The sequence below is a fragment of the Vespa velutina genome, chromosome 8 (assembly GCF_912470025.1).
Source record: "Vespa velutina chromosome 8, iVesVel2.1, whole genome shotgun sequence".
NCBI lineage: Eukaryota > Metazoa > Arthropoda > Insecta > Hymenoptera > Vespidae > Vespa > Vespa velutina.
The window spans coordinates 4,049,330-4,064,476 of NC_062195.1; the positions used below are offsets into that span (position 1 = coordinate 4,049,330).

Genomic DNA, 15,147 nt, shown 5'->3' on the forward strand with positions numbered 1-15,147 from the left:
TGGCGAGGAAAGCAAAGGAAAAGCCGCCTCTACGTTCCCTTAGAAATCATTCCCTATGCTAGCTATCGAATACCTTCTTTTCTTTATCAGGAATCAAATTTCCTTTCCCTTTTCCTTTTAATATGTCAGTGTCTGTATCGAAGTAGTATATTAATGTCTCATATCTTATCTTTCGTCTAATAATCTTTTTGGTTGTCACAGAATAGTAAAGTAATTATTCTCTTTGTATCATTTTGAGGTGACATTTTTGTGCGAAGAGCTTCGTGAGTTTTTTACAATTTCTTGATGTTCCCTGCAAATGGTTAAATTTCTTCTTTAAAGTAGCTAGGTTTTATCGCGAGCGAACGACAAAGTTCCGTTCGTGCTTCGCAAGTAGCAATCCTTTTCTGTCCAATTTATAGAGCTCACGTTTGCTCGATCTCCTCCTCTTTTCTCTCGTTCGAAACAACTCTCTAAACTAAACTGTTTCCAGTTTTCCAAAGAGCTTAAGGCTCTTACAATTGCTCAAAGACGATGCCAGGGTGCATTATAGCTTCCCGTTAGAAACGTCACGTTTTTTTTTTCTATTGTCTATTTCGTCGTTCTGAAAAATCACATGAGCAGATAAGAAGAAAAGAAATCTATTCGTCGTTTGTAACGTCTGTTTTTCTTTTCATAAATTCAACCTTTTATGATTAAGACTATTTTGTAGAGTTTAATAAATGTATGTATGATATCACTTAAATAAAAAAGTTTGCCGACAGTCTACAACATATAAGAAAATCAAATATTGTAGTTTGTAAATGATACATGTCAAAAAACGAAAATAAAATCAAAATGCAAAGCTCTTGCGTGAAAAAGATAAATGCGAAAGTAAACACAAGAAGAGTAATTAAACGTAGGAAAGTAAAATGAGAGTGTTGGAAAATGTTTAGAGATTCATTCTGACGGATGTAAAATAAAATGAGATGAGCCAACTATTACTTCTAAAAAAGATATTTCATTCTGTATAAATCCCTGAGATCTAAGTTTCAAATTTTTCCGCATTTTTTTCATGTCACTGATGATCAACGAGAAAATGACAATTTTTTTGGATTAAAAAATAATGAATGCGAATAAATGAATAAATCTGACGACCAAATGAAAATATCGGTTGAAAAAAAAAAAAAAAAAAAAAAAAAAAAGAAAAAAAAAGAAAAAAAAAAGAAAAAAAAGAAAAAAAAAAAGAAAAATCGTTGATTTGTCTAACGCGATTAATAATGGGACAATGATTGCGAAGGCATCACACGTCAGACACAAAATTAATTGGCGAGTTTAATGGAAAGGAAATTTCAAGAAAAAGCTTTGATATTCGAATGAATGATCAAAGAGAAAAGAGAAAACGAAAAGTTTAGAGGTGCGATTCTTCGTTCGTAGGAAGGGAAGGTTGGTTACGGTGAATTCGAGTTTGTATGACTCGTCCGATAATGGGAACTACGAAATAGCTTTCCAGTAAATGAACACGCACTATGCCCCGCATTCCACGTGGGACGACGCACGAGAATTTGCGATGAGGAGCATTCGCTTGAACGAACAGATCGTTAACCGCCTGACGCGATACCGGTGCTAACTCGCATGGCGTCGAGCAACCCTCGAAGAACCAACTCCTCCTGCGATTTCATTTTCATCAATGGTTAATAGACTCCGATCTTTCATCCAGCGAGATCATTCAGCAAGTACAATTTCGATTCCGATTGAATATTATTTCTGAACGAATTTTGCTTTGAATCGAATTCTTTTCTTTTACAATACAATGGTAACTTTCTTAATGTATCATATAAGATTAAGTATATTTATTTCATTTTTGTGATTCTCATTTCTTCGTACGGTCTAACAAGAATGTAAATATTTCTTGCATTGGGATTAAAGTAAAATATAATATATTGACAAATCTTTTATAGTTTTTATTAATCTTTATAATAATACTTGGACGTTGAATCATTAAGAAATAATATGAATATATCATAATAATCGTAATATAATTTTGAATGATATAGAATTCGAATTTATTCCACTATATCATGTAAACGATATTTCGTTGGTAGCGCGGCGATGTTATTCCTCGCTGATGTTATTGTTACTCGACATTCGTCCATCCGTATCGATTAGGCAAATGTACTAACGTACCTACAACGAATACACATATCGATGGAAGAGATTCCGTTCGAATAGAGATTCCGTTCTATATCCCTTTGTGCGGTTATTACTCTTTACAAGCTCGTAAGCTTTTCCAAAGGATATGTTTTGCATCGAGAGTGCGAACGTTGATCACGACCTATCTCGAACACGAGTGCATAAGATATCAACCAGATTAAATCGATAGTAACAACCAGATTAAATTGATTATATTAAACAGATTAAACCGACCGTATTCATACCTTTTACAACGTTTAAGACCGATTTTAGTTATATTGATTTTAGCGTATTTCGTATGTTAATGAGAATACCTTTGAAAAATAAAGTAAATAATCATTTTTGTAATAAAACCGGAACGATATTTATTCGATAATTTTAATAGCTCGATCGGGGCTTTTAGATTTTCATTGATAGCATATCCGCCTCGTTGATCTATCGAAGGAAACAAAATATTTGTGGATACCGAAAGAGCTCTAATCGTGGATTTTACGTGGTGCAATAGTTTTCATGCGACTGAACAGATCGTTAACCACGTGACATGGGGTATGCGGTTAACCTCAGCCCCCTTTCTCTTTCATCTACGTTCTAGTTATTCTACACCTACCATTACCCGCTTACGACCTTGCGGCAGAGACCCAATCTAGCCACATGGAGTCGAATTGTATGTAACCATGTTGATTATTAATACTTCCCCAGGGATAAATTACATTGCACATCGACACGCCTAACGAGCTAAATTGGTATTGGAAATTAACCTAGTGTGGCATAATCGCTAGAGAATCGCTTTGTCTTATCTTTATCTAGTGTATCTGTTTCCTATTGATATTATCGAAATATTTAATATAATCGATAATCGTAATGGTTCTATGTCAATGAAAATTTATTATTATTTCGATTGGAAGAAACGTATAATGAAAAAGTTATTGTTAATGTTTTCTTAACCGCAATCGTGTCGTATTGCACGTTTATATACATATGTATAGGTGTATACGACGCGTGTGGTGGCACAGACTAGGATGGTCATGCAGCACGTGTCTGATAAAGTACATATCGTTACCACTGACAGGGCGATGCTAACGTTGATAGATGCACGGTTATGAGCCACTTTGTAACGACGATGGCCATCCATCCTATCCGCGATATACTTCATTTTGAAATGCATTACGATTCGTCTCACATAGCGAACAAAATTAACGTTTCGAAGAGATTAATATTATCATTTTCGTATATTATCACTTTGGTTAAAGAGAAGTTAGATGTATATTAACAATTTTACGAAATCGATATGTAATCAGGACATGCATGTTTCTTCTTCAAATTTGAATTCGAATCAGAGCGATGCGTTATGAAAGAGATCGATGCAATAATTCAAGAAATTTTATCCAATAGGAAGTTTTTATTTTTGTGAGAATATCATTTCATAAGCACAGATAATGGAAGAGTATTCGGAATATAGAGGGAGAGAGAGAGAGGGAGAGAGAGAGAGAGAGAGAGAAAGAGAAAGAGAAAGAGAAAGAGAATAAAAGTGGAAAACGCACTTTGCTCGCGTGTACAAATAACGAGAGAGCAAAGCAAGAGTGGAAGAGATCTCTCGAAAATATCCCGAGTACGTTCGTTGCACTGTTTCCCACAGGAATCTGTTTATTGGTGGAAGGTTATTAAGCGAAAGTTTTGTCTAGAAAACTACATGTCCACTGGTGTAATGTTCTTCCCTCAAATTCCTTGAATACTTCTTATAATGCGATTCCCGCAAAATTCATTTAGTTCGAAATTAATTAAATCAATTTGTTTATAAGATTTCGAGTTACGGAATTATAGGAAAATGTGATACAGAAGAAAAGGCAAATGTAAAAAGCATACATTTTTAATGATTTATAATATGAGGAGATGTTATTTCGCAAATTATTATACGACGTTATTCAACAAAATCGAAATGTTTTAAATGTATGCATAATATGGAAAATACTAAAATTAAGTGTTATGAGGAAATTTATATTTTCGTAACAAAGTATTGGAATATTTTTATTAGATTTTTCGTACAGTTATCATGCAAATGGATTAAAAATAAATCGGTTAATATGCGAGAGCATGTATTTCGAAACAGACAGAATAAGAGATAGATGGAGAGAGAGAGAGAGAGAGAGAGAGAGAGAGAGAGAGAGAGAGAGAGAGAGAGAGAGAGAGAGAGAGAGAGGGGCGGTGGAGCGGAGAGAAACAGATAGACAAACAAGAAGAGAGTGAATTGGCTGGCACTATAGTTAGCGGAGAAATCGGGTACTAACATCGAGATTTCTACGAGAATGTGCGCGTGATGCCATAGCGATTACCTAGCGAGTTAATGCCAAATGTTCGCATATACATGGGAACGGAGGGATAATACAGGACACATCGAGTGGCCGATCGGACATTGTCGTAAATAAACGGATAACGATAGCTCGTATCTGCCGGAAACAAGCAGACGTTTCCGCTGTGCGATCTCCTATACCTAAATCTTCTTCACGATAAATTAGATGTAAATGGATAAGGAGTACATAATTTCGCGTGAGGTTCCCAAATTTGAAGGAGTGCGGTCTATTATATCCATTTCGATCTTTCTACAAATATGACAAATCGCGATATTCGTCCATTCTATTATGTTATCAGAATATCGTGAGATTGATATTATGAGAGATAACTTTGTACTTTCTTATCAATATTTATAGCATGGATAGGATTTTTGTCCACTAAGTCGATGTTGGTGCAATTTTGAATCGAGATAAGAAGATTTTTCAAACCTTTCTTCTCGATTGGCTTTTTGAGCAATCAGTTAAATCTTTTAGGTTCCTTTAAAATCAATGTAATAACTCGGTTGATCCGTTTGAATAGGAAGCGTTAAACTTTTCTTTTGTTTGAGACGAGGGAGAAGAACGTTTCCTAACGTATCAAAATGATTTTTCTTTAAAGACGACTGAGAATTACGAGGATCCTTGTTTGAGGAGGATCGTATTGTAGAATACGCTTGCGTTCGAATGAAATTCCAATCCCGTTTGATACGTCTCTCTTCTTTTGTCCTTACTAGCTTCGAAGAATTTATCGGAATAATCGAATTTATTCTTTTCGTTATAGAGGATCGCTTCGAAAAAGTATCGAAACCGCGATATCCTTCACCCTTCTCTTTTTCCATTTTAGTTTTCCCCATCGTTCAGGAGGATCGAATGGAAGACCTTACTCACAGTGCACTTTCAGTTTCCATCGATCCTCTATGGCTGCTTCTGGTAACTTTGGATTCTCTGCACGACACGCGAGAAACTTGCCGTCATCGTCGATGTTTGGTATCCATTGGAGCACGCTTACGCTCGTACTTCCATCCTGAAACTAAACATTTTTTGTTGAACATTAAAAAAGAATTTAATCAAATGAAAAGTTTTTAATCGCTATATGTCATATCAATCGGTATAGTTTTATTCCTTTACGATAGATCGTAACTTTCATGTAACATACTACACCTATTTATGTCTTATTAACTTTTTCTTTTATCGATATAATGCCATTTTGATAAATAAAATTACTTAAATATTTTTTATTATTACATGATCAAGTATAAGGAGATAGATACATGTTGATCGATAAGAGCTTGTAGTTAGTCTTGTAATTTTACAATTTGAAAAATAAAATTACGCTAAATGTCTTGAAAAAAAAAAAAATGTAATTGATTTTTAAAATCACCTAAGAACTTCTAATCTATCCTGTATTATCGAATGAAACATATTCAAGTCCGTAATATTTAATTCAAAAAGAAAATTAACAGAGAGATAACCCAGTGATATAACGGATGTGTATAAGATATTCAAGATGATATAAGAGAAGCGAAATTTCATTATTTTTAATCGGATCAAGCTGTAAATCGAATGACGACAAATTTAACAGAGAAACACCTTTTTCTTATGTTACTCTTGTATCTTTTTCTGTATTGGTATCAAATTTTATCAGAGCTATAGCAATGAGATTTGATGCCACACGGATCAAATTCGTTGGTCGTTCGATGAATTGCATACTGTTGACCATCTCTTATTACGAGTTTATAAATTGATGATATGCAAAATGGCCGTTCGTACTGAATTCCATAGGTAAACCTGGCCACGTTGGAATTAACGCGATATCGTCTATTTGTACGGTCAACTCTACTCCCCTTTTCATTCTCTCTCTCTCTTTCTCTCTTTGTCTCTGTTTCTGTCTCTGTCTCTATTTCAATATCGATCGTTACAATTTCCATAAAATTTCAATTGTCATTGAGCTGAAGAAAAAAACTGCATAATACTAAATTCATCTTATTTCATTTTATCGCTTTACGACGAATAAACGATGAATGATTACTCGCAAGGTTCGGTATTTTATTTAAAAATTATAATAGACGAAAAAAGCTTGTGATTTTATGTCAGATATGTATAAAACATTTGTTGAATAATCGATTTTTATTATAATGAATAATTACGAATTGATATGTAAAATATTTTATAGAAAAATAAGAGAATATATAATTTTCCATAATTCAATTTATTTTCCAGAATTAAGGATGAGGCAAGAGAAAGGCATCTCATTCGATGTCGGTCGAATTCTTCGATATTAAAATCACGCGAAGCGAGATGGAATTGGCCTTGATATTAAAAGCATATCGTGTATGCGATATTATACGTATACGCACATTATATATACATGTATATGTATGTAAATGCACATATACGAGTATACAAGTATAAAGAGGAAGATTCTGCCGTCCGATGTGAATTACGAGAGATCTCGCTTGCAAGTTGAAAGAGACGTAGATAGTAGCAAGGTATATGGAACTTTACCGGGAACGAGAAATGCGAACCGTTGCCAGACACAATTTTTATCGCGCTTTTTTCTCTTTATAATGCGTGACTCTGCATTTCGAAGGACTGAAATTAATTTCTTTTTTATTTTTGTTTTATTTATTTAAAGAGAGAAAGAAAGAAAGAAATCAATTTTCGAAATTATTCGTGATCCGAATGTATTCGATATTGACACGTTCGATTTAGGATATTATCTTTAAATATTTGCTCTACGAGACATGATGATACATTTTTTGTTTTTGTATAACAGACGATTCGTATTGATGTCCGAACAGTCATTTCTTTTTTTATGAGCTTATTATTTATGACTATGTATTTCCTTTTATCGATCACTCTTTTCAATATCACAATGAAATGGCAATGTATTAGAGGCACGTACGGAATAATTATTGTTAATTATTTGTACAATTGCGATAATGATCGATATATACATCAGAATGGTACCAGCTGTGCACTGCGCGGTATTATTCGAGGATCGGCTTGGAGAGATAAATCCGCATGCACATTTTACTCTTCGGAGGATTTCCAGATACATAGAGCCAAAGAAGGAAGAAAAAGAAAAAAAGAAAAAAAGGAAAGCTTCGCTTAGAGATTTCCTGCTTCCGCAAGTTTTCCTTTTGCCTTTTCTTTGGCTTCCATTTCGTTCTCTACTTCGTCTTCTCCTTCTCTCTTTTTCTCTCTCTCTCTCTCTCTCTCTCTCTCTCTCTCTCTTTCCCTCTTCCTGTTCTCCCTTTTCCCTCGATCTCTCTTTTCTTCTTACATTTTTTTCCCTACTAAAATCACTACGTTGTCAGCATTTACCAAAAAAATAAATAAAAAAAGAAAAAAAAGAAAAAAGAAAAAAAGAAGAAGAAAAAAGCCCGAAATATCCCGTCTGGAATTAGAGGGTTGGCTTCAGACAGATCGTATTGTATATAACAGGTCGTGCTTTTCTTACAATGACTCAGGTTCATTCTGTAGAAAAAGTAATACGAGAAAGGATATGCGCGGTTGTTCGACTAATTTTTTCTTTTTTGAGAATCCACGTCCGTTCATTGCTTTTCTTCTTTCACTTTTCGCGTCTATGACGAAAGTTCTATGTCGTCCTTCCGTTGTCGCCGAATCTTTTCGTTGGTATATATAGAAAAACAATCTCGAGTCAGTCTTGTAAGAAATGTTCTTCTCTTCAAAGAGGCTTTCATATATGTAATTTTTTTTGTAGTAGCAAGTTCTTCTACATGGAATTCTTTCGAGTGGATGCGTCTTTGAAGAAGGGAAAAGGATCTTTTAATGGAGGCGCGGACATAGACACGGTTGGGCAGACATATCGTTCTCGGCAAGGCGCCACCTATTATCGCTACGCCATCGCTATTACTCTCGTTGTCAGCACTTCGAAGAGGGAGGGCGATGGGGAACGACCTCTCGTCCTGACTAATGGATTTCACGAATTAGGTGCCGGCACCTCGGGCGTCGACGGTGTCGCCTTAACCTAAAGCCGCTTGGCAAAATGTGTCTGATTAAACACAGTCTGCTTTCCTTTGCCAACCAGAAACACGTAGATAAGTATAACACAAGTCGGCCGGTAACACGGACAACTTGGTTTGAAGAGCGGCGTAAAGCAGCAGACGAACGTAATTTGTGCGCCATGTGAACAGTCTCTTGATCCTTCATTCGTATTTGATTTGTTATCGTCATTTAGAATATACAAGAGGATTTGAATTTTTCAAGTGGAAGAATTTTTCTTTTTTTTTTTTTTTTAAATCTCCATTATATTTTCAACACTTCGAATATTTCAAATGATTTATGTTTTAGTATAAGTTCAGCTATTACGTTTTTCATCATTTAATTATTTGTCTTTTATCATTAATGCATATTCTTATTATAAATATTACAAAAGCGAATGTTTTTTTTAGAAAAGGTCCATTATTTTATCATTTTAAATGTCAATGAATTATATATTTTTTTTTTATTCAACTTTAATACGTAATTACAGTGAATATTTCGAATTATTTTAATAATGTGTTTTACAGGGAGAATAATTTTTTTAGAACTCGCGTAGTGCCAGGAAAAATTATGGAGAAGAGTGAAAAGCTGCGAATTCAGTTCATTTTGAGATAACGCTTCTTCGAAACTTCATTATATGAACAACGACGATTATTAATGGTTTCGCTATCAGTCCAGATGCTTCCAGGTTCGATGGCAATTTTACGGGTAAGCTCGATAAATTATTATCAAACTGTCTGTCGTTCGCATGAAACAGTTAATCCGAGCAGCGCCGGCAGTTTTGGTACATTGAAATTCTCATAAATCATTAAGCTCTCATATTTTCTCCGAATATCGGGCCTTTATTTAACGCACAGGATGTTTAATGAGCGCTGCACAGATTTGTCGAAGGTGAATCGAAATAATGGGAGGAAGGGAATAAAATGACGTATTAAAAGCTTTATTATTTACGTGATAGTTCGAGAGTCGAACGTCGTTATATTATAGAGATAAATTTATCGTCAATTATCGCCCTTCTCTATCTCAATTGAACTACGACCCGTTGAGATATATACATAGTAGGTATGTAGGCACGTTTGCTCACTCGTAAATTAATAATTGAGCTTCCGAAAATTTCAGTCTTCCATTCATGATTCCTACGAAAGCCTTTAGGTTTACATAATGAACACCTCGTTGTTGCTAAAATTATTTTACTGAGCGACGACGTTTGATCGTGATATATAGACTATGTATTTTGTTCTCCTTTCGTTGTCTCGTCAATGACTGCGATGGCGTTTAAATGCATTGTCTGATCGTTTCTTCCTTCGATGTTATACCATAAGTTAAAGAGATTGAAATTCTTCTAATTAGAGTATAAATTCTTTACAATGTTTCGTCTTTCGTCGTCTTTTAATGAAACATAGTTACCTTCAACATTCTTATTGGATATCAAGGCCAAGTTTTCTTTTTGAACTTTCTTCCTTTCATATCGACTTCACAGTAATAAACCTTTAATCTTGATAATATGAAAGACCTTCTTTTTAAGATAATTGTCTATTATAATTCGTTATTTATTTATTTTTATTCACTATAATTTGTTTTAAAATTGTTTATTTTAAATTTATTAAAAAAAAAAAAAATATCTTGTAAGAAGCGATATTTATAAGAGAGCATGATTTTTTTTGGGAGAAATGATTTTGATGATGAAAGGATAGAGAAAGTGAAAAACGTATGGCAAACTTTGTAAACGAAAAAATTTGATTTGACATAAATTGAATCAACCTGATCATCGGAAAGCACTAGTTTTGTCGTATCTTTTATTTGCGGTCCATCAATGTGAGTGTCCATATCGGTTTTGAGATTCGCAAAGGCGATTCGAAAGGTTTCGATCGAATCTCGTCCTGTCATGCAAAATACCACGTCAGAACCTCTTTCATCCTATTCTTGTACCCAAGGGAGAAGAGATCAAAGACTTTAGAGAATGTATTTTTATGAATGTAGATTTGTAAGGAATCTCGTCCGTTCCTCGCAAAGACGATCGGTCAAAGTATAAGGACTTTTTTCCATAGACAGTCTAGCAGTCGTCCGACGTTGTTCAGCGTTTTTCTAAATCCGCCTTTTTCCAAACACTAAAGGTATGGATATTTCCATATCAACGACATATTTCGATCATCCTCGGATCTTTCAAGTTCGTGTCTCCTTCAAAAAACTTATACAATTGAATTGAAAAGCAACTTAAGTTGCCAAAATGTAATATATGAATGCGCTCTATCGAAAAAAACCATCGGCTAATACGAGTTTCACAATATAATATTATTACGATACAATATTACAGACACGATCTCTAGGAGTGTCTTATTACTATCAGCATGTAAAGAGATAATTCGAAAGCTTTATGCATATATAATCAACAGTTTGATTTAAAAGTAACTTTCTTTTAGAAAAGATTTTTGATTATGACTTTCATTGATAAGGAATTATTCATTTATATGAGAAATAAATCAATATTTATCTTTAAAGTGTATCTATTTTTAATCGATCGTATTATTACCAGAAACTGAAATAAAATGAAATATGAATTCATTTCGAAGTATTGCTTATGATCTATTAACTGTTATCAGTGAGTTATGTTCTATTATCTATATAGTTCGAACGAAATTTCTTGTAATGCTTGGGGATATTCGACTTACGAATCTATTATAATATATCGGAGTATTTAATCGCATTTAGAGAGTTTTCACAACAAAATATTATAAAAAGAAAATAAACGTGTGTTTATGAAAACGATCGTTAAACTATCAGCCATTAACACGATATTTCAATCCCAATGTGTATTTATTTATCGTTGCGAAGAGTGTTTCTAAGAACTTTAAATATTGTACTTACAAAAATAGACACTATTTCGTTTCCAAATATAGTTCTTTAGTGCTATTCGTATGATACGAGTAGTGCGAACGTATAATTAGGCAAACGGGTCACCCGACATAATAAGCTCTCGAGCGTAATCCCTTCCAGGCACGAAAGCGCTTTCGTGTTTTTTCGTTAGCTATGCGAATTCTAGGTCAATGAACTCCCAATGATCGTCAAGTTTCGACGTGAAGGAGAATAATTAGTTCTGCGATCGAACGATTCGACGAACGAATTAGTTGGGATCTTAAGATAAACTCGAGATGCCAAGAATTCACATCGTAAAAAATCTTTCAAAGTCATCGATGCGATTAATACGCATTTTGTTTTTCTTTTTTTTTTTTTTTTTGCAAAAGCAAAGTACTTATGCAAAGAAATACGTGTCGTTGGAGCAGTAGAGTGGTTGTGATAAATAAAAATTATTTTTTTATTTTACATCGAACGAACGTGAAGAATAATGTATTAAAAAAGTATTAGATAAAAATTCGTTAGTACGTAGCCAATATCGAAAAAGGAATTAATTTTATTGAAATCATATCTCGCCCGTCTAATCTTCTTAGTATCGTCGTGTAAAAGCCAGCGGAGCCTTTTGTCGTCGTACTCATTACACTCTCGATTCTGCGAGCTTCATCCCCCAACGACAACGACGACGACGACGACGACGACGACGACTACGACGAGTAGCAACCTTCCTTCTCCCTTTTAAGAGAAATACTTTGCTAGAAAGTAACGGGATGTAGGAAAGGCACGGGTGGCGTGTTGAAATAAGTCGAGCTAAATGAAATATGCAAATAGAAACTTTAGAACCAACTGAGATATTATATCGTTTCAAGGTACAAGCTGGTCTCTTCCTTAATCCAATCTATTAGTGCTCATTTATAAAATATCTTCGCTTTATAGGAACAGTTCATATCATCAACCATTACCAACTCCTGGAACATTGCCTTCATGTATGCGTGTCTATAACCTCAATAGAATTCCACTTTCGAAGGACAGACCTCCTAGTTGTCGAGTAGGCGAGCGTGCTTATCTTTGTTTAACTTTCAAAGTAATTTGGCTCGTTGTGAAGTAAGGAAAGTTCACTTGGCTCGATGGTTTAAGCTTAAGCGGCTCGCCACGAGCAAAGCTGCTTCCGGAAGATGGACCCAGTTTGGGAAGAATTTTACGACTGATATCTCGTCGTTCTCGCCTCCTTTTTCAGATACGACTATAGAGAATTTCTTATGCTCCTGACACAACGGAAGATTATTTTTCAAATTTTTTAAGATATCGAATCAAAAATTTTTTGAAATCGCGCTTAAAAACCTTTTACATTTCATTTTGAGAATTGTTATATATGCGAGCATAAATTCGATTATCTGTATTAAAATAATGAGTATTTTACAAATTAAAAAATGTATATAAAATTTCGTTCGATTGGTGCTGAAGAGACAAATCATTTGAAATGGTCGGTTTGGTTGTAGCTTTTAATCAATGTTAATGTGTAATTAGCGACGTTAATTGCGTGATATATTTTTCATAACTAAATAACGCTACAATTGCGACTATGTTAAAAAATATCGAATTATGGAATTATAAAATGAATATTTTCACAAATACTTTTAAGTAACTTAATAATTTGTGACTTTCTTTCCGTGGATGTCGTGTTTCCAATATATTTTCTATACATTTATGATTATGACAATGGACATGTCATTTTTATTATTTCAAGCTTCAGTAATCTTTATGTTTTTTTTCGGAGATAAAAGGTGAGAATCAATTGACGGAAAGGTCATGTTTTAGAGTGGCGTACCGCAATCTAACGCATAGGGTTCGCGGTCCAGTGCTTCTACTACCGTTATTTTTCGCTTACGTCACCATGTTGAGTCTCTGTGCACTCGCGCTTTCAACCATTATTTTTCATTTGCTCGTACGTTATACCACCGACTGGATATCGATTTTTCAACGAGCAATTCCATTGGATGCTACGATATTCGCTAAGCCGATCTACTAAACGTGACCGATAACCAACTACGACCTATTTTGCATTTGTGGTATTATTTGACTTTTTATCTATTTCCATCTTCTTTTTGTATAGAAGCAAAGAAAAAGAAACTGATACGGTATTCATTGAAATAAGAAGATTGAAAGGATATGTTTGAGAAAATTATTAACGATTTGTAAATTTGCCATAAAGAATGCAAGCGGATTAAATAAATTTATGTACATTAGAAAAGAGTTCTTACTCACATTTTTTGCTATCTTTTTAAGCTGTTTCGAAGTCTTCCACCAAGTCAAATTCGCCACTGGTTTTGAACCTGTGCTTCGACACTCGACCTCGTATTTTTTCCCTGCCGAAAGAGTTTTGTCCTTCTCCAAGATTTCCACTTTCAAGGGTTTCACTGTAAAAAAAAAAAATAATAATAATAACCTGAATCGATTTGTACTTTTACAACGTAGGAGTTAGATTTTTGACCTGAAAGCTTGTCAATCGATGTACTTTCGAGAATTGGTTTCGCTCCGATGAAAAACGAAAAAAAAAAAAAAAATAAAAATAACACCGACGCCGATATTCGTGTGACGTAGCGTACAATTAAATCAGTTTTGCTTATCCGAAAAGAGAAGGTTGCCTTTTGGTGGTACTTAGCGCGTAAAACGTTTCCGTAATTTAAACTCGAAATTACGTTTTACGGATGGGCTTTCGAGTCCCGGCAGATGCTTTCCGGTACGTCGGGAAATCCCGACTCGTTATTAATTCGATGGCAGTCAGGGCAGTGAGTGCACGCGCTCTGCACCGTCCAAGGTTGGCGCGGGGAGGAAATGAGCAAAGTATTAATTAAACTTTTTGGTTGTCTCTTTCTTCCTTTTTCTTTTTTTTCCTTTCTTTATTTCTATCTCCCTCTCTCCTCTTCTTTCTCTTTATTCACCACGGACAGTCTACTTGTAAATCGTTATTGAAAACGATATTGGTGCTTGCGACAGTACATACGCCCGACCTTCCAATCACGCATCATTGTTCGACTAGTTAAAACCTTCGTTACTTCCGCTGCACGCATGACGCGCCTTCATTCCCTATAACTTTGGCACGGATTTAACTTTTTCGCCAGAAACGTGGTACGTACTCTTTTTTATTTAAAAATTTCCATAAGATTCAATAAACTTTTCGTACCTCTCAGGAGGATTTCATTTATAAAATTGTAAAGATGCCGAACTTCAATTACATCCTGTATTTTTATCTCTAAACAAGGAATGAAACAGATTTACTATGAAATAATGCAAGCGATATAATTATAATACTTATCGTATCATTAAATATGTTGCATATAGTTTTATATGTATCGCAAGAAACAAAAAGAAATTAAAAAATTAAAATTTCGTAATCCAATTAAAAAATTGATTATATTCCATCAAAGATGCAATGTCAGTGGAAAAGTAATTAATTTTAAGATCTACGATCTATGTAATAATATTATTTTTTAAATTAGATCGATTAAAATTAGAGAATATTAATTAAAATATAAAAGTAAATATTTATATAAATTTATAATTTTTACGAATTTATATGATATTTATAATATTTATAATTTATATGAATATAATTTTTATAATGGAATAATGTAGGAACATTAAAGAAAATAAAAAAGAAAAAAAAAAAGTAAAGAAAGATTTATCCTAATTTTGTTCAATTAAGTTTAATAATATTTTTGTTCAACATTGAAATAATATCACTAACCGAATAATTGAGAATTATTAAATTTACTAGAGTATTTCACGATCGTTGAGCCCTTTCAGTCAC

General features: G+C 34.0%; 1 protein-coding gene across 5 annotated transcripts in view; it reads right to left on the minus strand.

Moving 5' to 3' along the window:
- Positions 1–15,147, minus strand: part of LOC124951239 (nephrin-like) — a 125,551-nt gene that overhangs the window by 34,278 nt on the left and 76,126 nt on the right. For all 5 annotated transcript variants that reach the window (XM_047499310.1, XM_047499308.1, XM_047499309.1 and 2 more), the window contains 2 exons: positions 13,602–13,753; positions 5,367–5,508 (listed from right to left, as the gene is read on the minus strand). In XM_047499310.1, the coding sequence (XP_047355266.1) occupies positions 5,367–5,508; positions 13,602–13,753 (294 nt within the window). The remainder of the gene's footprint in view (positions 1–5,366; positions 5,509–13,601; positions 13,754–15,147) is intronic.